Here is a 24,915-nt window from a genome sequence, read left to right on the forward strand (position 1 = left end):
GGCTACATTTATTTAGAGGGGTGCTGCTCATTTTGGGAACTTGTCATGAAATTGAGCCATGGAAGGTTTACGACTCTGGTGAGAGTCTCATGCTAGAAGACTGAGATTTGAAAAGTAGTGGGGGTGAGGGAAGAAAAGTTCCCTGCAATATGTTTTGTTTTTTCTCATGTAACAATAAAGGTGAAGGATGTACAAAATTATTCCATGTGCATCTTTTTAGACTCTGCTTCCCATGTAGTGTTGGACATCTTGGTGGTTTTGGACCATTTGATATTACGAAGCACCTAAAAGTTTTTGGTTGATAGGATCACATAGTTGGCTGGCTAACGGTTATAGATAGTTATAAAGAGAAGCTATTCCACTGTCGCCCTTGTGAATTGCTCAGAAATTTTTATTTAAAAATAAACCTTCACGGTGTCTTATAATAACACTATCTGGATTAGCTGACTTTTATTACTAGAGTTTAGCTGTTGCTTTAGTTTGACAAATTGTTGATTTATGGACTGTTTGGTCTTAATTACTTGTTATCAAGTTGGCAGATGTAAGTATTTATGTACATACCTCCACTTGCTGTATGTATCACCCTTAGAAGAAATGTCTTGTTCCCTTCCTGCCCTATCTCCATCTCTATTTAAAAATTAGACATTGTAAGATTTGCTCACTATACATTAATAAAACTTCTTTGATCTACCTTCTGTCCTCTTTTTCTACCCCTTCTGGCAACTACATGTTCTGTGTTTCCTTAATTTATACCCTCAGTTATTCAGGACAGGGACAGAATCTCAATACTCTCTATAGAGGATAACTTGTGTTTGGAATTGGAATCTGGTTTTTTGAAAATTTTGTCCAGATAGTGTCAAAGTTAACAAAGATGAATAGAACAGGAAGAAGGCTCATTTCCATTGCAACAGTATGTTATTTGCATTGGGAAGGTGTTTGTGATCAAACATTTTATATTGGATAAAGCAGTCATTGAAATTGCCAATATCTGCATCAGAAAAGAAATATGTACTCTATACACTGCACATATATGAGTGAGAATTTCAAAAGCACTTTGCTCCCATTGAAGTCAATGAACTTCTATAATTATATAGGAAGTATACTTGACACCTTCAGGTCTTCTGTCTGTCGTCTTCCTCCCCTCCTTCTTCTCCTCCCCCCCCCCACCCCCATATATGTGTGTGTGTGTGTGTGTGAGAGTGTCTGCTGCTCTACCTCTTCTCCACCCTTTGAGTTTTCCACCCGGTGAGTGGCTCAATATTTGCTTTGCTATTGCTCAGTCAGCTGCACAATGAAAGTGACATGATTCTGTTTAGTTTCACAGTTGTTCAGAAAACTAAACAGCAATGAAAGCAGACAGGACTCTGGTTAGTTTTCGCTCTGCAGTGTGGCGAAGCTGTGAGCAACAGCGGAGGCATGGGGGCTCTTTTACAGACTCGAGAAGAAAGCACTGTAGCAGATAGCAGCGGTTTTGTTTTCTGCAGAAGTTGATGGCACTTCCCAAGGAAGGTTTCCTATTCTACAGCTAAGTGAGCAAGCTCTTTTTTTTTTTTTTTTTTTTCAAGCCCTGTTCACGGATATCCTGTTAATCTAGAAATGAAATTCTGCTCATGGCTCCCTTGATCTGGGACTAGTGGGCTGATTTTCACTCTCAGGTCCACACAGGCAGATGGACTGCCATCTGTTGGAGTTTTGCTTCCAGGGTATCTTACTTTTAGGAACTACCTGCCCCCAAACACTCAAGTGCAGTAGAATGTTTGCTTTACATCCATTAGGACATGGAGTTTTCTCTAATCTTCATCATAGTCATCTGAATTTGAATTGTTTTGCCTGTCCAGCTGTCATCTCCTGGCTCTGGGACTAGGGGATAGGTGAGATCGTCCTTTTCTGGAATCTGGTCTCATTGGGATGCATGGATTAAGAGGTGACTGGTGTGGAGAAAGTAAATAAGGAAGTGTTATTTACGCCTCACAACACAAGAACTAGGGGTCACCGAATGAAATTAATAGCAGCAGGTTTAAAACAAACAAAAGGAAGTATTTCTTCACACAGCACACAGTCAACCTGTGGAACTCTTTGCTAGAGGATGTTGTGAAGGCCGAGACTATAACAGGGTTAAAAAAAGAACTAGATAAGTTCATGGAGGATAGGTCCATCAATGGCTATTAGCCAGGATGTGCAGGGATGGTGTCTGTAGCCTGTTTGCCAGAAGCTGGGAATGGATCACTTGATGATTACCTGTTCTGTTCATTCCTTCTGAAGCACCTGGCATTGGCCACTGTCGGAAGACAGGATACTGGGCTAAATGTGGACCTTTGGTCTGACCCAGTATGTCCATTCTTAAGGTCTTATGTTCTTATGGTCTTAGATGCGGGGAGAGCAAGGTTAGTTCAGTGGTGATGGAGTTAGTCTGGGACTTGAGACCTGTTTCCAGTTCTCTACACTGCTACAGACTTCTTATGTGATCTGAGCCTAGCAGACAGGTTAATTCCTTGGGCTTCAGAATTCTGGTGCACAAATCCCATTAACAGTAGACATGGGTATTTTCACATCTGTAAACAGTTTTTGGAAGTGGTGCATCTCCACCAGTAGCTCATGAGGAAGACTGAGTAGCTTTCTGTTATATATTTATATATAATTATATAGTTACTTGGTTTACACATTTTGTGTGTATAGCTAGTTGCTGAGGTCAGTGTGTTTGGGGGAGGTTTCTTCTGAAAGGAGGCAGTCTTGGAGCCATAGCTCCAGTAGTGGAACAGTCCACCTTCCTGTCCAGAGAAGTAGAGCCCTTCTAATCTGCAGATATCCTCTTCGTATCTGTGCACCATGTTTGTGGATCGTAGATGGATGCAGATCCAAATTTTATATCTAAATCCTGAAAATCTGCAGGTATCCATGCCGGATTCTACAGAGAAGGAGGTGCAGAGCAGCCAGTTGGCACCAGAATGCAGGAATTTAAAGCAGAAACATAGTTTAAATGGAAGCTGCCTGGGTCAGGGACAATTCCTATGTATTTGAACAGCACCTAGCACAATGTAGGCCTGATCCTGATTGAGGCCTCTGTGTGCAAATAAATATTAATTTATTCTTTAAAAATTCTCAAGAACAGTTCTTTTAAGATTAAGCAAAAATCTGTTTTCCCACAACTGTAACTTTCAACACTAACAGGAGTCTAAAACAAAATGATAGGGAAGGGTTATTCCAATGTTAAACTGATAAAATAAATACTAGTTTTTTGTGTGATTTCACCTACCTGCATTGTAAGTTTAGAGTGATTTGTGTGTACATACCAGTCGGTTCTGTACTATATAAGACTTCTAAAAACTTAGCCAAACACTGACCAGCCAACCTTTGTAGATTGTTCTTATTGGCACTTTGTTGCATGTTAGATTGAAGAGGAGGGGAAGAAGAGCCTGATGGCTGTTGGAGGAAGTTCTGTTTAATTTTATCTATCTTCTTGATATTTGTGGCGGAGGCACGAAGAACCTTGTATAGGCGCCCCTTTTTATTGCTTAAATCCAAAGCAATAAGGGTGGTGTTCTTCAAGTATCTAAACCACTGATACAAAAAGTCCCACCCTTAGTTAAATAAATTTGTCCCAACACGTGGTAGGTAATTTACAAAGGCAGAGAACGACACAGTCCCACCTCAAAGAGCTTACAGTCTGTCTAAAGAAAATACAGATGAATGATTGGGTGGGAGGACGACGACAACGACATGATAAACTATAAGTGAGAATAAGTAGCGTTCAGGAGCAGTGTTCTAGTGGTAACTCCCCACCCCATATCTTGCAGGTCATTTGGTAGATGAGGGGCCAGAGAAGACCCTCATGTTTCCTCATTCAGGCATAGCCCCTGGATTCTGCTACAGGGGAGATTTTGAGATAACACGTACAGGCCTACCCGCTGGGAGTGGGGCATAGCATAACCCTTCCTTTCTCCTTCAGCCTCTGTGAATTTGTGGTGTTTCTTATTTATTTGCTCTTCCTCCACTTTCTCATCACTTTTTGTCTCCCTCGCTCCCTGCGGTATCATGCCTTGTATCTGCTGCGGCCCATAGCACTTTCACAGTGGTGGGGGATGATTCCAGTAAATTTTGCTCTGCTGCTTATGTTGGAGGAGCAGCAAAATAAAACGTAAGAAGAATCATGTCAGTTTCATGCTGCTGCTGAATCTTACTTAGCAGATGAACTTTCATCGTTGGAGGGAGAGAATTACTTCCTATCCTGATACAATTTCAGGTGCTCATACTGGTTTCATTCTGGCAGGCTCGACTTATTGCTGGTTTTGTATCCTAAAATTCCTTTACCCTGAATGGACCCTAGCAAAGGATTAAGCGCCAAAACCTATTAAAAGACACAAAAGTTATAAAATCAAACTCCAGATTTTTAATAAAATGGCAGAAATGCTTTATGATATCATTTGTATGATTTCTTCATCCCCCCTTCTCTGCCCTCCTCCCAGGACTGTTAGACATGAGCTTGAAACTATTTGTTTCATGTACTGTTTTACATGTAAAATGTTGGGATTTTTTTTTTATTTAGAGCTATTTTTGAGCTGGAGCAAACAAGAGCCTACTATGAATTCCTTCCTTCTATATTGCAGGCCCACTCCCTGATGGATGGGAACAAGCCATGACCCAGGATGGAGAAATTTACTACATAAACCATAAGAACAAGACCACATCTTGGCTAGACCCAAGGCTTGACCCACGCTTTGGTAAAAGTTCATCTCACTTAAGAATTTTTTTTATTCACTTTAGTTTCAGTTCACTTTAGAAATTTTCATTTCACAGGCAAACTTTGGAATATTTTTAGCAGTAAGATAAAATACTTTGATTTGAATCACATACACCCTAATTATATCCTTTAAAAAATAAGTATAAATTCATATTCTCTCTGTCATCTAAATCTTTGATGCCAGAGGTCAGGACTTCACCAGTTGCTTCATAGGGCTCCCAACTTTTGTGGCATCCAGGAATTACTTTACCAGAATAAAACATTTGATCCAGGCTCTCTGTTCTCCCACAATTGCAAATCTTTACCAGCTAAAATGATGCTTCCAAAAGAAATATTTATCTTCCTTTATGATATCCTAACGAGCTCATTAATAATAATCATCATGCTGTCAAAATCTGTTTGAATCACACACCAGCTTATAATTCCAGCTTGCTACAGTGATGATCATGTTAAAGGTGTCTGTTTTTAAACAGTATTGAGAGAAATATGTGATAGTATTGCTTGTATCAAAATCTGTTATTTGAGGAATGGAAAATACTCATCGGTTATTATTTTCGTGACAATAGAATTATTAAAATCTTTTTAAATTAGAGGAACTAATCTTTCACTTTTTTTTGGTAATGTTAATTTTCAGGCATACAATAAGAGAATGTTACAAACTTTTCAATCTTTTTAGCCTGCGTATCACTTTCCAAATAATGTAGTCTACCACATACCTCCATCTGAGACACTTATAATATACTTATGAAAATGGGGGGTGGGGGGGGGCAGGGAGAAGAGAGGGCGGGAAGGAGGCCTCTAAGGGATAACACGATGAGTTGTCTGCCATTACAGGATTTTTCTCATGTACCCCCTGATGAGAGCTCATGTACCTCAGTTTGAACGCCACTGCAATAATGGAATATAGCTACAGAGTACAGTGGATTGTGGAAATCACAGATCTAGTCTAGCTTCATCATACAAATGGTCATTTAGCTGTACAGAATTGTAATAATTTTCTCAGGTCATGTTTTAGCATTAAGGTACTTCGGGTATTTTGTTTTGTTTTTTTGTTTCCAGTACAAAGTCATGATATTTTACAAAAAGTCTACAAATTTTAATAGGTACAATAGCTTTTCCTTGATTTGTTATCCAGATAATTCACTATTTTCAGCTCCTTTGGGTGGATTTGTGAGGTATTTTTTTCAGAGCTATGGAAAAACCTGTATAAAAAAGAGAGCAGATCATTGTGGTTTTCAAGCTTTAGTCTTGGACTCAGTGCAACTAAATGAAAACAGTGTGCAGATCACTGGGTAGGTCAGGCTGAGGGGATACAAAGCCTTTGAAGCTTTACAGGGGTTGACCTAACAACAATTGTGGGCCCCTTTTGGGAGAGTCATTAACTCCATGAATGCCATATAAACACTATAGTGGAAAACTCAAACTCAGCACTTCACTTTTATTTTAAAATGGCTGCTAGAAATTTCAGTTTTTTTTTTTTTTTTCAACTGTGTAGTCCTAAATGTTTAAATATAAACATTCGTCTGTTTTTATGAAAACCACAGAATTATTACAATTTGTTTATAAGCTGCTGACTAGCTTGTAAACAGGTTGAACCACTGTGCAACCTGAGTCAAAGGTGGGGCATATATGGGAGATTGTCATCTTTGGCAGATCTATCCATATTGCCCTTAATACTAGCCTTCTGAGTTGCAGTCCTATTAGTGTGTTATGAAAGCAGTATTAGTCATTTGAACTTCAGAATCTACTATTCATATATTAAGTAATCTGTGTTTGAAACAGGAAGTAGTCATTTAGAAAAAGTGTTGCCTTTTACAATATAAAGAGGGATGCCAATTATGTTTACTTAAGTAATCACACAGGAAATGTATTTTGCTCTTCTTCCATGTATTGTTTTACAGTTTTGAATTATAAGAGCTTGGGTCAGCCAGCTAGAATTAAAAGAGAAAAAATGTTTTTAGGTAAGATGCATCTAATTTCTAGGAACTAATTTCAACTCCCGTAAATAGTACTGTCTCAATAGTAGGGTGGAACTACTTGTCTTGAGCATACTGAAGTTCCATAAAATGTTATGGCTCTGGCAGTTAAACTGAAAAAGGACAGAAATGTCCAAAAGATTGCATAAGGGTTTCTTACTGCATAGTTTCCCTTTTTGGGCCCACTGTGTATGTGTATCCCAGACAGGATTGAGTATGTGCCAAGGCTTTTTATTTTGTGGTTGGACTTTTAATCTGTTCCAGACCTTTTCAGTCAAAGAGCTCAAGTGTAACTGAAGGGGGCAGGAAAGGGGGGGGGGGGGGGGACCATGTGAGCTCCTCTGATCTAGAGTGACGGCAAATAGAGACAGGCTGCTAGCTGCTGTTGAGCTTGAAGGAGTTTTCCTTGAAATGTGTACAACTTCACATTCTATTGCGGTTTACGTTTTTATCATCTGTGCCAAGAAAGTACAAAATCTTATTCTTGTTCCCTTTTCCGATATGACCTCCTCCAGGCCACTCCGGCAGAGTACGTACTATAGTTTTGTTAGAGAGACCAGGTAGGTGAGGTAATATCTTTTATTGGACCAACTTCAGTTGGTGAGAGAGACAAGCTTTTGAGCTTACACAGAGCTCTTCTTCAGCTCATAGTTTTGTTGACAGAGGTAACTTACTGTGCCTGATGTTTATTTTACTTTGTCATGTGCAGATCTTTAGTAAATGTGTGCTGATTTGATTGATCAAGTTTGATTGATTCAAAAGCTTACCTTTCAGTGATCAGTAGGAGTTGAAAATCGTGTTTATTTCTGAAGACTGCCATGTCCTTTTGTAGCCTAATTCTTTCCACTGAGGTCTTGGTTTCCATTCATTGTTGAATATTAACACTTGAAACAAGCTACTCTAGATAGATTCATCTTCAGATCCCTAAACATAAGGGGAAATTTCACTGTAATGACAATTTTCTATTGGCGTCACCTTTTTCTTTTTTTTAACAGTAATAACAGTAAAGAGACATTCAGTTCACTTTCTTGATGTTGCCTCTGCAGATCCCTCACCACATGAGCTGCGGAACACAATAGATAGTATGTGCAGGCCTGCCCCTCAGTTTCAACGTTGTGGGACAGATGGCATGAAAGACACTAGCCATTGCTGAATTTCTCTCTTCTACCAGCCAGTGTGCTCAGGAAGTCGATATCCATTTCCCTGTTTTGCTTTGTCCTCGTCAGTTTGAAGTTTTGCTAATAGTTAAATAAGGTGCGGTTTTGTTGGTGGTGGTGTTTTCAGTTACTGCTTTTATTCAAGAGTTCATAGGGATCTTGTCCAAGTTGCCTTGCGACTTGGTTCCTGGCACAGCTGAGCAGGAGTGGAGGATAGGCTTGAAAACCCATCTCAGATAAAAGTCCTACTGTCCAAAGGGTTTGGGCAAGGGGTATTTATCCTGTGGCTTTGAGACTTGCACTGTGTTTATGGCTCATGCCAGCCTGGAAAGAAGCACAGTTTGAGAGCAGTCTGCAAAGGCGAACGGATTGAAGAGAAATTACCTTGAAACAATACCCCAGGACTAAGTGGGTCAGTTCTGAAATCTAAAGGCTCCAAATCCAAGAGAAGAACCTTGGATATGACACTGGAGTATCTGAGACTCTGGTATAAGGTCTTTTAATTGTTGGATTTGAGGTCTTCAGATCTATCACTGTGACAAAATGCTGTTGTCTGGACTTGGATCTTAGTCCTCAGAGCCAGTGTCCACAGCTTCTGAACAGTCATAAGCATGGTGAGGATCTGAGTAAGACAAAGGCCAATCATCTAAACTTACGAAAGTGCCAGATATGAGGGAACGGTCTTGTCATGCCTCACCATAGGCAGTCATTTCAGATTATGTATGACCAAAGGAATTAGGCCTTCCTCAGACCTGGAACAGTAGGATCCTTTGCACTAGTAAGGCACTTCCCCTTCTTTGGGGCCTCTGCATATGCACAGTGGGATTTGTAGGGTCAGTCCTCAGTCATGAGTCCTCCATTAGTGTCTCCTGCAGAAACGTCTTTCTCACAGAATAGTTGATACCTTGGATTTAAGTTCCAAGACCTCTATTTTCAGGAAAATGGAAGGAGTTTATAAGAAGAGTATGATTGTATCTGCAGGGTATAGATCTTCTGATAATGATACTCCTTGGTCTGGCCATCCTACCTGTCTGTCTGCTGCTAGGCAGTTATAGGCTTTGCCTGGGATTTTAGCAATTTGGACTCCAGCTCCTCGTGTTTCATGTTCTTTTTCCAGAGGCTATTTCAGTAAAAGGGATACAGGATCAGACTGACCATACGTATAAATAATTTTTTCCAAGTGTTCTAGATCATTGGAGGAGTGTTTTCTCTCTCACCATGAAAGGCTCCCAGATTCTGCATTACTAAGGGCTGACTGTTAAGAACAGGTTTCTCAGTCTTCACCATTGTCCTTGGATGATTCTCCTCTGGGAGAAATGAAAAAAAATGTAGGATCTGGTAGGTTAGGATAGTTCGGTTTCCTGATATTCATCTCATCTAGGTGGAAAGCAAATCACATAAGTGTGTTCAGGCAGAACTGCTTTTCCAGTACATTTAGGGCTTGTAAAGTGAATGAAGGAGCTATGGACTCATCCAGCTGCAGTGCTATGAGTTTCCAGGAAACACCTTTTGTACCAGATACTTTAAACTACTTTTTAAGCATTCTTCCCTGGTCTCCTTCACAATATTTGTGGCCTCACAAGGATCTAGGCCTTTCAGAGATCTTTTTTATGCTCCTGTGGGCAGGGAATCTTAAGAACTTGGATCAATTGGTGAAGAAAGCATATTTCTGGATTTCTTTAAGGCCAGCCAACTGTTAGGCTCTTATGAGCCACTACAATTATGTCTTAAATTTTCTGCATGAGTCGAATGGATGCCTGGGAGGGAAAATATTTGAGGTTTTGTCCACCATCAAAGAAGAGAAGTTGGTGTGATGGTATTACTTTTTAAGAGCCTCACATAACATTTTTGACTTTGGAACCTGGTCTCTGGGAATGGCGGCAGTTTGGAGATGTTTTGGCTGCAGATGTCAGGACTGTTTTCTAAAGTGCAGGCAAAGATACTTTGCTTTTAGAGGATACTGATCTGTTCATGTCAAAGACAGATGTTGTACTTGGAAAAAATGAAAAAACTATCAGAAATCATCCATTAGCTTCTTGGTCTGTCTAAGGTATCCTGGATCTCTTACGTTTCAGAGGTCCTGATCCCAGTCTCTGCCCTTATTGCCTCACTCCAGTTGGTTTCCACTTGACAGTTTCATGTGGGAGTCTATGTGTTGGCATCTAGAATAAAGCCCTACAATCTGACCCCAGCTCAATGGGACCTAACTACCTGTGTTACGGTCGGGTCAGAAAACAACCTGATGCTCTCAGGCTCAGGTTGGCTTGGTTGCCTCTGATGATCTGCTGCTGCTCGTGGGCTTGGCATGGTGGTAGTGTGTGCCCTGCTCCTGGTGGCCTTTGCCATTATGCTGCAGAGTGAGTATGCTGACAAATAGCCGCGTCTCTCACTATGCAGCACACACCCTGCCACTGCTGGCAGGAATAGGGTACGCCATAAGGAATAGGATGGAGAATAATACAGAAAAACACTATGCCATTAAATAGCTCAGTGGTATTCCCTCACTTGGAATAGTGTGTTCAGTTCTGGTCACCCCCTGCCAAGAAAGATTGAGGGAGGGGGTGTTTCAGAAGCATGTTGCCACAATGATTAGGAACATGGCAGAGGGATTGAAGAGAGTGGAGTAGTTTACCTTAAAAAGGAAATTATTAAGAGGGGATAAAAGGTTACAAAATAATGAATGCAAAAATTAGATTGGGGTTTTCTTCCCTCCACCCCCCCCCCCCCCCCACATCTTTTAATAACATTGAGAGGAGCAAATTCAAAACTGGTAAAAGGAAATATCAGTTTGTGACACTTATTGCCAGAGGATATCAGTGAGACAGAAAGCTTAGGATTCAGATTTAGATTAGATATTTATGAATAACAAGAATATCCAGATTTAAATTAATAAATATTTTTTAAAAGCTTTGGAATGATATAAAAACTCAAGCTTTGAAGTATCAGCCAATCTCTGATTTCTGGGGGTTAGGAGGAAACTTTCCCTGGGGGCAAGTTATCCCATAATTGACTGCTTCAGCATTTGTCTTTCTAAAATAGCTACTACTGTCTACAGTTATAGATATGATATTGGACTGGAGGGAACACTAGCCTGGCTTGTGGGATTTATAGCTGGTTCTCAGTGGGTTTATGGAAGCCCCTTTTGAACGTTTGGGAGTCTCCATCTTTTGACGAAGGGAAAACATAAGAACAGTCATACTGGGTCAGACCAAAGGTCCATCTAGCCCGCTGTCCTGTCTTCCAAGAGTGGCCAATGCCAGGTGCCCCAGAGGGAATGAACAGAACAGGTAATCATCAGGTGATCCATTCCCTGTCGCCCATTCCTAGCTTCTGGCAAACAGAGGCTATGGACATCTGTCAGGATTGTTTTAGCTACAGCCTATATTGCAAACCTTCTTGACGGTGTTTCATAAAAACAAAGTGGAATTGTGATTTATCTAAAACCTTTAACTTAAGGTGGTCTTGGGTTTTTATTTTTGCTGTCTGTCTTTTCCAAAGCCTCATGATCTATCAGGCAAAGCCAGATTACATAGTTTGAATGCAGAAAAGATGATTGATTATGCTGCTCAGTGAATCTGTGTCCCCTAACAGTGTTACTATTTTCCATAAATCGGTGTCTTGTGTTAGGGCAAGTAACATCTTTGTGGATCTGCAGAAGAGGTAACACATTCTGAGAAACAAAGTTACTGGTCAGCAATCTTCTTTTCCTGCATCTCCTAATAATAGTAAATGCATACACTTTTTTTTTTCTCATTAAAAGCAAAATAACATTTCCTTTTTTTGCGCATTTTAAAGGTCTATTTATTTCTGTGTAAAGGGAAAGGATTATTTGAAGAGATCATTAAATCTGAGAGAGTTGTGCAAAATACACAATATAGAATATATACATATTAATAAAAATATGCTGTTTCCTATTAGTGAATTCTAAAGCAAATTCCTCAGCCAGTGATATTGGTGCATCCATTGCTGGTAATTGATATCCTGGTCTGTGTTCCTGAGAAAGCACGAACCTTTTGTTTGTTTTGTGTTTTCATTTTTGCCTGATACTTTGAGGACAAGATAAAATGAAATATCTTGAATATTTTATAACAGAAATATTAATGAAACAGCTATAGAAATAATCTGACTCTTTGAGTATTCGTAATTGGTAGACTAAACCAAAATAAACCTGAGTTTAAGCTATTATAAGTGTCCCTACAGCCTTTTGGACCAGTTTAACTAATTTTCATTTAAAATAGCACTTGAAGTTAAACTGATACTATTTTTTTCATATATACAAACCTTAAACCAGTTTCCAGTCTGGCAGAATTGTACCTCCCAACTCCTTAGTTTCCTTATAGCCTCGTGTTAGAAATTTTGTCAAATGCTTTTAAAATCCAAATAAATGTTTACTGGTTTTCTTCTCACTGTTTATTTTTTGTTGGCATGCTCAAAGAATTCTAGTAGTCCAAGAGGCCCATTTTCCCAGTATAGATGGGTAGGCTGGTATTTGCCCCATTATATCATGCTTAGACAATTGTTTTATAAAAAACTTTTCATGTGGCAAGAGAGAAGTGTGTGTGTGTGTGTGTAGATATAGGTATGCAAGGATTGGCAAATGATAGAAAGTAGGTGTCTCAGATTCACTAAGGGCCTTGTCTACACACACAAGTTGCGCCACTGTAACTATGAATTGTGGCTTTGTCTGTCAGGACTTGTCTGCCCCCTGCTGAATGCCTCACCATCCTGATACCTCTGCACAAGGTAAACCTGTTCAGACTGGCTACCAACAAGACTTAAGCCCAGGCTACACTTAAAAATTTGATCAACTTAGCTAAGTCAGTTGGCTGTGAAAATTTTTTCACGCTAAGTGCCATAGTTAGGTCAACCTAACCCCTGATGGACATGTGGCTAGGTCAATGGAAGAATTCTTCTGTTGACCTAGCTACTGCCTCTGGCAGATGGATTAACTACATCAATGGCAAAACCCGAGCCCTCGATGTATGAAGTATCTGCACTATGGCACTCCGGTGACACAGCTGCAGCACAGACATACCCTTATTCCTCCAGAGGCCTAGAAGGGCCAAGAGGAGACACTTACCAATGAGGAGATACCAGCCTACTTAAGAAGGCTTGATTTCTGCTTCTGAGGGGCAATGCTAGGTGAGACTGGGACGGAGGAGGTCAGGGCCTTGCCCCCAAGAGCTTTAACTGAATGCTTGCATTTGAGTTTTTTCTTTGGCTGTCTATGCCATTAAATAAATTCTGATCTGATTATTTTGTTACTTAACTGTTTAGAGGCTGATGCCGATCCTATGGCATAGGCCACCCCACTTCAAGCAGGTGACCAAAACTTGTGGACTACAGCAGGAAATGCCTCCAGTACCATACTTGGCCCGGGGGGGGGCACTACAGAGCAGCCCCAGCTGCCACACTGATATAACTGTATGCCCTTAGTGTGGCTGTAGTGTTAGGTATATAAAAGTACTTTATGTCAGAATAGCTATTCCTGTATGAGAAGGGGAATAAGCTACACTGTTTTACTGCTGTAACTGCATCCACATTGGGGACTGTACCAGTATAACTATTTAGGTTAAAAAAAAAAAATCACACCCCTAACAGAAGTATTTGTATCAGTACCAAATGTGTGTGGACAGCAGCTTTGCACGTTTTAGAATAAGACAGTGACCTTGGATTGGGAAGGAGATTGAGGGCGCGTGACTCTCACTGAGATTGTTAGTATTTAATAGTATTGCTTCAATTGTGTATATAACTTTTACACCGTAACTACAACAGGAGGGTAGAAAGCTGTAGTAGCTTCATTCATGTTCAGTACTGTTTCTGAGAGCAAGGCTGTGGAATGCAATCTTATATATCGTGTTTGTTACGAAACGGTGCTACCTAAAACATTACAAAACTTTTAGTGATTTTCTTTGAGCTTCAGATTTCTTGCATTTTCACATATTCCAGCTGTTACTGTTGGACTCTTGGTATATAAGTGCTGTACATTAATTTATAAATAACTACATAGTCATTAAAGGAAATTTCTGTACTGTTTTAAAAAGTACAATCACCTTAATTTTCAATTAATTTTTAATTAAATGAAGAGACTGGAAGCTGCCATCTAGCCTCTCTTCTGGCCTAATTTGTGAAATAGGAAGTGATGTGTAGTGTGTGAGTGCACAAAGGACAGTGAGGACAACTAATACTATTATGTGTAAGAAATTGTTGTATTCTCATTTGTCTAATATTGAGAATGAATTATGATATGTATAGGTTTCAGAGTAACAGCCGTGTTAGTCTGTATTCGCAAAAAGAAAAGGAGGACTTGTGGCACCTTAGAGAGACTAACCAATTTATTTGAGCATGAGCTTTCGTGAGCTACAGTACATCTGTTGCATCCGATGAAGTGAGCTGTAGCTCACGAAAGCTCATGCTCAAATAAATTGGTTAGTCTCTAAGGTGCCACAAGTCCTCCTTTTCTTTTTATGATATGTATGTTTTGCTAGATCTTAAGCTGAGCGCTAAACTGATTTACATCAGCTGAAAATCAGGCCCACTGAATCATCTAAACTTACATTTCTACTTATCTTAAGCCAAGTTCTATATACTGTCGAATGAGTGTTATTTTTCTCAGTCTATCATGTACATTCATCTACTGACTAGCACTCCTTTGACACAAATGTGCTGCTAAGAAGTAAGGGCATTCTTTGGAGGCATGTCAAATCCTTTCAGTTATATCGATATTACAACAAGGACAAATGTCTATTTTAAATTGTTCTGAAAATTCAGTTTTTAAATAATACTCAGGTATCTGAAGGAGTTTAAAGAAACTTTAGTTTATTTTGAACTGCATAGATGTCACATCATTCAGGAACAGATTATAGCCATTTGCACTTGCTGCTCAATCTTGTGTGTATTTGAATTGTTTCTGCCTGCCTGTGCTATACAAAATGCAAGTCTTTTGTGAAATTTAAAGTAGTGGAGTGAGTGTACTCCACAAGATTACTGTTCAGTGCCACATACAATCAAACCTAGAAGTCGGTGAACCAATTGCAACAGCATTTTTTCCTGGGTTTAGTTATAAATTAATTAGGGGTAACAGGGCAGTCATTGATACTGTAAAATCATGGAAGCTGGCCACAAATCCTGTTATACTGTTTTAGGATACAAAAGGGACAGTTCGTTCTTGATGTTTGCAAACAATGGCAGCCTTGTTTAAAGAAAGCTAAGATTTCAAAAACCTGCCTACATTCATTTCATATTCTCAAAATATCTATTGCCCTAGTAACAGACGAACTAAAAGAAACCAAATCTCACTTGAACATAAATAAGAATGGCAGATGTAATGTATTGAAGTCATAGGTGTGGATAAGTTATTAGAAGAATAGACATAGTAGGAAAAAGTCTCAACCAAATATTCAATACAGGAATGTGTACAGTGGTTACTTACCTTTTAAAATTGCCTACTGTGAGACCATATAACTAGAGATAGGTTTAAGCATCAGTCTTCATCCAGTTTTCCCCCAAATTCCAGGGTATTAAAATTAATCTGCAAAACAGAGTTGCTAACAGTGAAAGCACTTTATTGTGCTCATTTTAACTTAGTGTTCATAATATTGGTTTATGAAAAACATTTTGTTTTCCTTGAAAGATAAGAACAAACAAAAGACAAGTGCAAAGTACAGTAGAATCTCAGCATTATGAACAACTCAGGAATGGAGGTTCATAACACTGAAATGTTTGTAACTCTGAACAAAACAAAACTTTCAGAAGTTTACAACTAAACATTGACTTAATACAGTTTTGAAACTTTACCATGCAGAAGAAAAACTTTTAACCATCTTAATTTAAATGAAGCAAGAACAGAAACAGTTTCCTTACCTTATCAAATCTTTTTAAAACTTTCCCTTTGTTGTTTTAGTACTGTACAGTACTTGTGCTTTTTTCCCCCCCTCTGCTGCTGCTCATTGCATATTTCTGGTTGCAAATGAGGTGTGTGGTTGACCAGTCAATTAATAACACTGCTGTTCTATTGTACTGCACTTAATAAGGAAAACTCAAATGCATAAATACAAAATAGGGAATAACTGGCTAACGGGTAGTACTGCTGAAAAGGATCAGAGTTAATAGTGGGTTACAAATTGAATATGAGCCAAAAGTGTGGTGCCATTGTAAAAAAGGCTAATATTCTGGGATGTATTAACAAAAGTGTCCTATATTTAAGGCCCTTTATTTTCCGTTTTTATTTTTATTAGGACTATCAAATAATTGCAGTTAACTCATGCGATTAACTCAAAGTTAATCGCGATTAATCGCAGTTTTATTCGCATTGTTAAACAATAGAATACCAATTGAAATTTATTACATATTTTGGATGTTTTTCTACATTTTCATATATATTGTATTCTGGGTTGTAATTGAAATCGAAGGGTATATTATTTTTGATTTACAAATATTTTCACTGTAAAAATGTTAAACAAAAGAAATTGTATTTTTCAGTTCACCTAATACAAGTACTGTAGTGCAGTCTTTGTCGTGAAAGTGCAACTTACAAATGTAGATTTTTTTTGTTACATAACTGCATTCAAAAATAAAATAACGTAAAATGTCAGAGCCTAAAAGTCCACTCAGTCCTACTTCTTGTTCAGTCAATTGCTAAGACAAACAAGTTTGTTTACATTTGCAGGAGATAATGCTGCAATCTTCTTATTTACAATGTCACCAGAAAGTGAGAACAGACATTTGCATGGCACTTTTGTAGCTGGCATTGCAAGGTGTTTACGTGCCAGATATGCTAAATATTCGTATGCCCCTTCATGCTTCGGCTACCATTCCAGAGGACATGCTTCCATGCTATTAAAAAAAAAAAAAATGCGTTAATTACATTTGTGACTGAACTCCTTGGGGGAGAATTGTATGTCCCCTGCTCTGTTTTACCTGCATTTTGCCATATATTTCATGTTATAGCTGTCTCGGATGATGACACAGCACATGTTGTTCATTTTAAGAACACTTTCACTGCAGATTTGACAAAATGCAAAGAAGGTACCCCTGTGAGATTTCTAAAGATAGCTACAGTACTCGACCCAAGGTTTAAGCATCTGAAGTGCCTTCTAAAAGCTGAGAGGGATGAGGTGTGGGACATGCTTACAGAAGTCTTCAAAGAGCAGCACTCCGATGTGGAAACTATAGAACCCGAACCACCAAAAAAGAAAATCAACCTTCTCCTGGTGGCATCTGACTCAGATAATGAAAATGAACATGCATCGTTCCGCACTGCTTTGGGTGGTTATTGAGCAGAACTCGTCATCAGCATGGACACATGTCCCCTGGAATGGTGGTTGAAGCGTGAAGGGACTTAAGAATCTTTAGCGCATCTGGCACGTGCCTGTTCTCACTTTCAGGTGACACTGTAAAGAAGAAGCAGGCAGCATTTTATCTCCTGTAAATGTAAAGAAACTAGTTTGTCTAAGCGATTGGCTGAACAAGAAGTAGGACTGAGTGGACTTGTAGGCTCTGACATTTTACATTGTTTTATTTTTGAATGACGTTTTTGGTACATAATGCTTCATTTGTAAGTTCAACTTTCATGATCAAGAAATTGCACTACAGTACTTGTGTTAGATGAATGAAAAATACTATTTCTTTTGGGGGTTTTTACAGTGCAAATACTTGTAATCAAAAATAAATATAAAGTGAGCACTGTACACTTTGTATTCTGTGTTGTAATTGAAATCAATATATTTGAAAATGTAGAAAACAGCCAAAAATATTTAAATACATGGTATTCTATTATTAACAGCAATCGCGATTGATTTCTTTAGTTGCTTGACAGCCCTAATTTTTATTTATCGGTGTTTATTACTATAACAAAAATAGGTGAAAATCTGTAGGAAAAACTTAATTTTTCTGGGTAAATATCAGGGTTTATTTTGGTGGATATACGGATGGGAAAAAAGTACTCAGTAGATTAATGCTCTGAATAATGGAATTCAGCGTGGCTTGCTGCAGAACTAAAACAGAACTCAAAACATAATACCACCTCCAAGTTGAAGAAAACAATATCTCTCTAATCCCCAAATAAATCTTTTCATTTGAATGAACAGTTTACTGTTGTAAACTTAGAACTATTAGCCTATACATATTTACATTTAATAATTGGGTCACACCATTTGCCGGACATGTAACGAACTTCATCCTTTCCTTCCTGTTTTTATTTTTGTAAAACTTTCGAATACGTCCTTGTGTTCTGAAAGATATTTTTATACAGATTTTCATTTTGTTCCCATGTTGGTGCATCAGATCTTTAAACTGTTATCTGCTAATAGCTTGAAATGTTTACGTGGTGGCATGAGATTCATCAGTCCGTTCAGATGTGCACGCACTTCAGAGCTTGCGTCTATACCTGTTTGTATGCATCTTCTAGACTAATACATAGCTTTATTTCAATGGACAGCTTTGCATATACACATAGACTAATGTATTGTAATGCATATATCTCGTGCACTGTATTTTCCTAATAAAATAAATTATTTTTATTTTGTAGGGTGAAAAGTGGGGGGGAAAACAAATACTTTTTGTAAAACCCAGGGTTGTGGTTTTTTTTTTTTTTTTGGTTTTTTTTTGTAAAAATTGGTTTAAACTGAAAACGAGGGGGATTATATATAAGACATGGGAGGTAACTGTGTTCGGCTGTACTTTGCACTGGTCAGGGCTCACCTGAAGTTCTAGTCCAGTTCTGGGCACCATACTTTAGGAAATATAGGGACAAATTGGAGAATGTCCAGAGGAGAGCAACAAAAAGTTTAGAGAGCCTGATCTAGGAGGAAAGCTTAAAAACACTGTGCATGTTTAGTCCTGAGAAAAGAAATCTATGAGGGGGACCTGATAAGTCTTCAAATATGTTAAGGGGTGTTATAAAGAGGACTGATCAGTTGTTCTCAATGTCCACTGAAGATAGAATAAGGATGGTGAAGTAGTGGAAAGGTTACCAAAGGGGAGGTTGTGGAATCCCCATCACTGAAGGTTTTAAAGAATAGGTTAGAGGACAAATATCTGTTAGGGATGGTCTAAGTATAACTGTGGTCCTGCCTCAGCTCTGGGATGAAGTAGATCAGTGGTTCTCAACCAGGGGTACCCAGACGTCTTCCAGAGGATACTTCAACTCATCTAGATATTTGCCTACTTTTACAACAGACTACATAAAAAGCACTAGCGAAGTCGGTATTAACTAAAATTTCATTCAATGACTTGTTTATATTTCTCTTTATACTATACACTCAGGTGTAAGTACAATATTTATATTCCAATTGATTTAATTTATAATTATATTGTAAAAATGTGAGAAAGTAAGCAATTTTTCAGTAATAGTGTGCTATGACACTTTTTTGTGTTTTTTATGTCTGATTTTATAAGCAAGTAGCTTTTCAGTGAGGTGAAACTTGAGGGTACACAAGACAAATCAGACTCATGAAAGGGGTACAATAGTCTGAAAAGGTTGAGAGCCACTGAACTAGGTGACCTCTGGAAGTCCCTTCCAGCCCTACATTTCTATGATCATATGAAAATATGCTGTAAAGGGATTCACAAGGATGACTTACATCTTTCATAAACAACAAATTGCAGTACCAAACTTTTGTAAAAAGGCACACTTGAAATATGTGTTAAAGAGTTTTGATACAACTTTCTACCAATCCCGCTGGTAACTTTTGTCTGTACAGTCACATTTTCCTATTAAGAAAAAAAAATCATCTTTGTCATGTGAAAAGGGCACTAAATATTGTGTGTTTATATTCACAAAATGCTGTCAAATGCACAAAATAAACTGAGAAAATAGAGAAGTAATTTTTAGACCATAGTGTGACCTTTTGTAAGCTGATGGTGTTCCTTTTAAATAATAAATTTGGAGAGTAGAGGTGGCTTGACTTTTGAAGGGTGAAGTGATTAATACACAGATGAATATTTGACTTCATTTTCCCTATTCTCCTTATTGATTACCTAGAAAGGTCCTTGAACACAAATCTGCAGGAGGAATCACTGTGGCTGTAAACTAGCAACAGTGCTGTGCCAGATTACACCAGCAGAGAACTGGCCCCTTATGTCTGTGAATTGTAATAATTCTCTGTCTTGCTCTTTGAAAAGCCAGTGAGCAATGTGTTTATCCCATTTTTCTCGTTAAAGTAAGTGAAGTGTGGTCTAAAACTTCCCATAGCTGTCAATTATTCATTATCTACTGCAAGTAGATGCTATTAGTTGGTGAGTGAGGATAGAACAGTTAATGCCTTATATTTAAACAGCACCCTCAAACCATTCCAAAACACATGGTATATGTTAGAACTGACTGTAGTCAACAGATCATTGAGGTAAGCCATGAGGTAAGCTGTGAGTGCATAACACAGAAAAACTTTATATTGTCTCCAGTTGCCTGTTTAAAAAAAAATACTAGTTCCCCTCCCCCAAATTCTCTTCTCTTCCCCCTAGAAACAAAGCCATGTTTGTTCCTTTTCTGCCTGTGAGGTCTTTGCTGCCTGCCCTGTATGGGTGCAGAGCCCCATATTTAAATGCTTTCCATACCCAAGAAAGGTAAGAAACCGGATACACCAGGAAACTGATAAATCCCAGCTCTAATAGATAAATGACGTTGTTTGCCTTTGAATTAAAGCCATTTAAAATTAGCTATGTATGCAAGGATCATCACAAGAGCATTTCAGTCTGTAAGTGGCAATCAAGGTGCACAAAAACAAAGATGCTTACGTGAGATCATATTGATAAAGCTTATTTAGGTAGCTTTTACTGTGCAGATTTCAGCACTCTTTCCTTGCTTAGTCACAAAGCTTTTATCCACACTCACTGTTTCTTATTTGAATGTTTAGAGCAAAAACAAAAGCTTGCCCCAAGGTGATACTTTGGATATGTAATTAAGAGTTAACAGTTTTAAAGATTATAAAAACTTGTTAATTTTCCTTGTCATTTTGCTTGAAGCAAGGTGTCTTCACTGCTAGTCATGGTGGATAAATCAATGATTTTTTAAAAATGGGTTTTTTTATTTAAATCGGATTTATTTTATTTTTGTTGTTTAAATTAAACATTTTTTTTTAAAGTTGTTTAAAATGAAAGCTGAATTTAATACAAAATGTGTTACGGCCTAGATTTATAATCTTTTTAAAGGTTTAAATAAATACGCTGAATCCATGAGACTCTATCAGAATCTTTCTATATAAAGAAAGAATCAGGAGAAAAACATCTACCATTTGAAGTCAAGCTTTATAAATAGGGCACAATAGGTCAGCCTAAGCAACTTAAGAATCTGTCTCATTTTCAAGAGACTTAGGCAAGACGAGGAATTTAAACTCCAGTCACTTTTACTTAGACATATTTGAAAATTTTCCCAGGCTGACCTGAAATAATCAGTTTAATTCACTGACTAGAGTTAATCCTTCTGCTTAATAAATCATTTAGTTTTAAATGTGAAACATATTTTGGATACATAAACTCTTATCAAAACATTTTAATCAAAATACATTTTATATGCTGTTGTGTATCTAATTAAAATTCCTGTTACCCTCCAAATGCAGCTTGACACAAGTAATGAGCAAAAAGTTAATTATCTAGTAAAAAAGCAAAATATCATTCTAAATGTTCTAAAAGTTCAGTTTAAAAGAATTTGAAAATATTAAGCTATATAGTTTCTCCAATAAATGTATCTAGTTATAGTGTGTACCCCCTTAAGTAGCAAAAAGATGAACCAAATGTAATGCAAAGGCTCTATTTAGTTGTAAATCAAGGTCTTTTAAGGGTTACACCAACCAATGAGAGAATGCAACTTTCTTTAGATAACTGAAGTACAAATGGAAAAGTTGATTAAAATTGATTATTTAAATTGAGGCTTTCCACATGATGATTTAAATCGCCTTGGTTTAAATCAATTCACCCAGCTCCTAGTGTTAAATATCCTGTTTGAAAACAGAATTGTAAGCAGTAAATTCTGATTTTTTTTTTTTGCTCCTGAAAATTAAAAATAATGTACTTGTTAAAGTCATTATTTGAATTTAGAGGTTTTCTTCCTTTTTATGTTAACTGCAATCATGGTGGATAAAAAACCAATTTTACTCTAATATGGGAAGAACTAGAACAAAATTTAAGTAAAAATTTGAAAATTAAAAATTACTTATTAAAATTTTGTTATGTGGATGATTTGTACTTGTTTCTTCAGTTAGTTTCCTACTGTTAGTAGAATGTCAGATTTTACAGAGGTTTTTTTCCTACTAAGAAGTTTCACATTTAAAAATGCTCATCTGTGCTGGAAAGAGAAAAGTCCATGGACTTAATTTAACAGCCTTACTATGAGAAACAACAAAACTGATAAATAGGGCTGTCAAGCGATTACAAAAAATAATTGTGATTAATGCGGAAATGGTTGCAGGATCAAAAGCATTTATGGTTTAGTTCATTGTAAATTTTAACCTAAAGGTAGCTTAATTTTGGAAAGTTATACAAAGGCTTGACCTGATTAAAATCAGTATTTTGTTTTTTAATCAAGTGATTTTAAATTGCCTTTATTCTAAATCACCTGTAACCAGGGTGGAGTATTTAACATTTCAAAAGTTAATGTCTGTCTGCTAATGACATTTAAAATAGAGTATAACTTTTGTAATAAAATTTTCTGAAAATATTCTTTATCCAGTAAGGATGTTTCAAAAGACTTAAGTTAAATGACCATATTGATTTGATTATTTTTGCTACCTAGATCTATTAATTACGGGTTTCACATTGAGTCCAGAGGCTGCCGATTGTCTCTTTAAAACTAGAATACTATCTGATCCAATATTTATCTTGTATGTATTTAGTTTCTGACTTATCAGTAGGGTCTTTGGATTAAACACATAATCACAATTGTGGTTTTTCTGGCTCAGTAATTTAGCTGCCTGGTGTGTCCTGCATAATATCTGTGAGGCAAAGCAGGGAAAGTTGCTGCTGGGGTGGAGTTGGAGTGGCTGTCTGCTGACTTTGAACAGCCAGAGATAAGGGCAATTAGAAGATCTCAGTGCAGAGCTATGCAGCTGAGGGAAGCCTTGAAAGAGTACTTTGTCAGCCATGGTAATGTGCTGTGCTAGACAGTGCTCTACCTGGCCCTGAAGTTTGGGGGTTGTTAGGAGTTGTGCAGCGCTTGGCGTACATTTATGAATATATCACACTTTTAATGACGCTATGAATTATGTGATGGTTAGTATAATAATTACAAATGTACAGTGAGTTTTTAACTGAACCGATGAGTTCTGTTTCAGAGTAACAGCCGTGTTAGTCTGTATTTGCAAAAAGAAAAGGAGTACTTGTGGCACCTTAGAGACTAACCAATTTATTTGAGCATAAGCTTTCGTGAGCTACAGCTCACTTCATCGGATGCAACAATGACTTCTGTGGTCCTGTTCTGTTACAAGTAATGTGCTTTGACTAGCATTAGGCAGTCTGCCATATATGTTATGAAGTAATAAAGATGAATTTATTTCCAAAAAATAAAAAGTATTGTATACCAAAAACACTGCAAAAAATGTACAGTTAAACAATACAGTGCAAACTTATAAATTAATGGAACAGAGCTTTAAAAGTAGAATAGTAAAAAAAAGTTCCAGTCTATTTCTGTCAAACATACACCAATCATGCCACTCTCGGCCATTGTTTGTGAAGCTGTAGTTTTCCTTACTGTCCCATGGTATGATATTGTAGGGGTAGGGATGCAGCTTATGGTGCCACCTGGAACACTGCTGAAATGGACTTTTCCATTGACTGAAAAGGGAGGCAAGCCCGTGTCTGTTGAACCTGTAAGTCAACAAGCGCCTGCAGCATCTGTGTTTGCTGCCTGAAAAGCCCCATTATGTCCTGGTGCATCTCCGTCTCCTTTTCCTGCTGCGATTCCTAGGCCTTTTGCCTGTCAGCTTTCTTTCTTTCTACGGACTGTGTTGCTATATTCAACCTCCAGGCCCACAGTTCATAGTCCTGGCTTGCAGGATCTCACTGAATGTGTCCTCCCTAGTCTCCTTTTTCTCTTCATCAGGGTCAGGCGTTCCGAGCGTGTGGGGGGAGCCCCCCTCAAGGCCATAATGCAGCAGCTAAAGATAAAATAGACAGATGTACCATTGTATTTATAGTCACAACAGAAAGCATAAGATAAGATTCAGAACTCCCTTTCTTATTCCCATAAAACTTTTAAATAAGATATGCTTACTGACACTTCAGCTTTAGACTGCCTTTGCACAGCACCACTCTCCAGCCACAGCCATGGTGAGTATGGCCCTCCAGAGCTGAGAGGTGGAAATGAAGAGGGGATTGTTGGTTGCATAAAACAATAACATTTTGGCCCCTGTTTGTATGAGTACAAGTACAGGGTGAAGGCACTGAGTATTGGCACTATTTTCCACAGGCGGTGGTGATTTTAGCTGATATTTCACTCCTGAGGGTCACAAAAGTACAGAAAACACAGCTGTTGCTGGCATTCCAAAGCTGCATGGTCCTGTATGCCACTAGCCCATTTACTGCAATGGTGCCTGCTAAAGTCATCAAGGAGTGGAGTGGGGAAGTGTTCTACTGTGGAGGAAGAAGTAAGGCAGACATCCCTAGAAATCTTTACAAGAGGATTGCCAATTATCTCCATGAAAATTTCACCGAGATCTCCTAGGAAGCTACAAGACACAGCCCTGGGTACATAAACTGTTCTGCATGCCTCCTCTCCCCACCTAACCCTAGAGGGGAACAAAAAGCAGATGACAACTCTGCCTCTGTTGGTCGTGCCTCTGCCTTTTCTCATATGAGTAAAACAATGAAAAGTCAATAGCTGTGTTCTGCTAACTTGGGGTTGGGCCAGTTTCCACTTCACGATTCAACATTTTAAAGGAGAATGCATGCAGACACTTACCTGAGGTTCTTCCCTTGGATTGAACTCGTCCATGCTTGACTGCTGGGAGTGTCTAGACTACAGTGGAGCCTCAAGAAGATCCTGGCTTGCGACAGAGCTGGACTCCCCTGCCACATGTCCCTCTTGCTCCTCCTCCTCCCCCACTATAACTTC

The 24,915-nt window shown here is 38.3% G+C and overlaps 1 protein-coding gene across 15 annotated transcripts in view; it reads left to right on the top strand.

Annotated features, from left to right (window-relative positions):
- Positions 1-24,915, top strand: part of YAP1 (Yes1 associated transcriptional regulator) — a 184,187-nt gene that overhangs the window by 103,838 nt on the left and 55,434 nt on the right. For 9 of the 15 annotated variants that reach the window (XM_043529415.1, XM_043529426.1, XM_043529421.1 and 6 more), the window contains one exon: positions 4,605-4,718. The exons of the other annotated variants lie outside the window; for them this stretch is intronic. In XM_043529415.1, coding sequence (XP_043385350.1) covers positions 4,605-4,718 — 114 coding nt within the window. The remainder of the gene's footprint in view (positions 1-4,604; positions 4,719-24,915) is intronic. 15 annotated transcript variants of the gene reach the window in all.

The sequence above is a fragment of the Chelonia mydas genome, chromosome 1, assembly GCF_015237465.2.
Source record: "Chelonia mydas isolate rCheMyd1 chromosome 1, rCheMyd1.pri.v2, whole genome shotgun sequence".
Taxonomy (NCBI): domain Eukaryota; kingdom Metazoa; phylum Chordata; order Testudines; family Cheloniidae; genus Chelonia; species Chelonia mydas.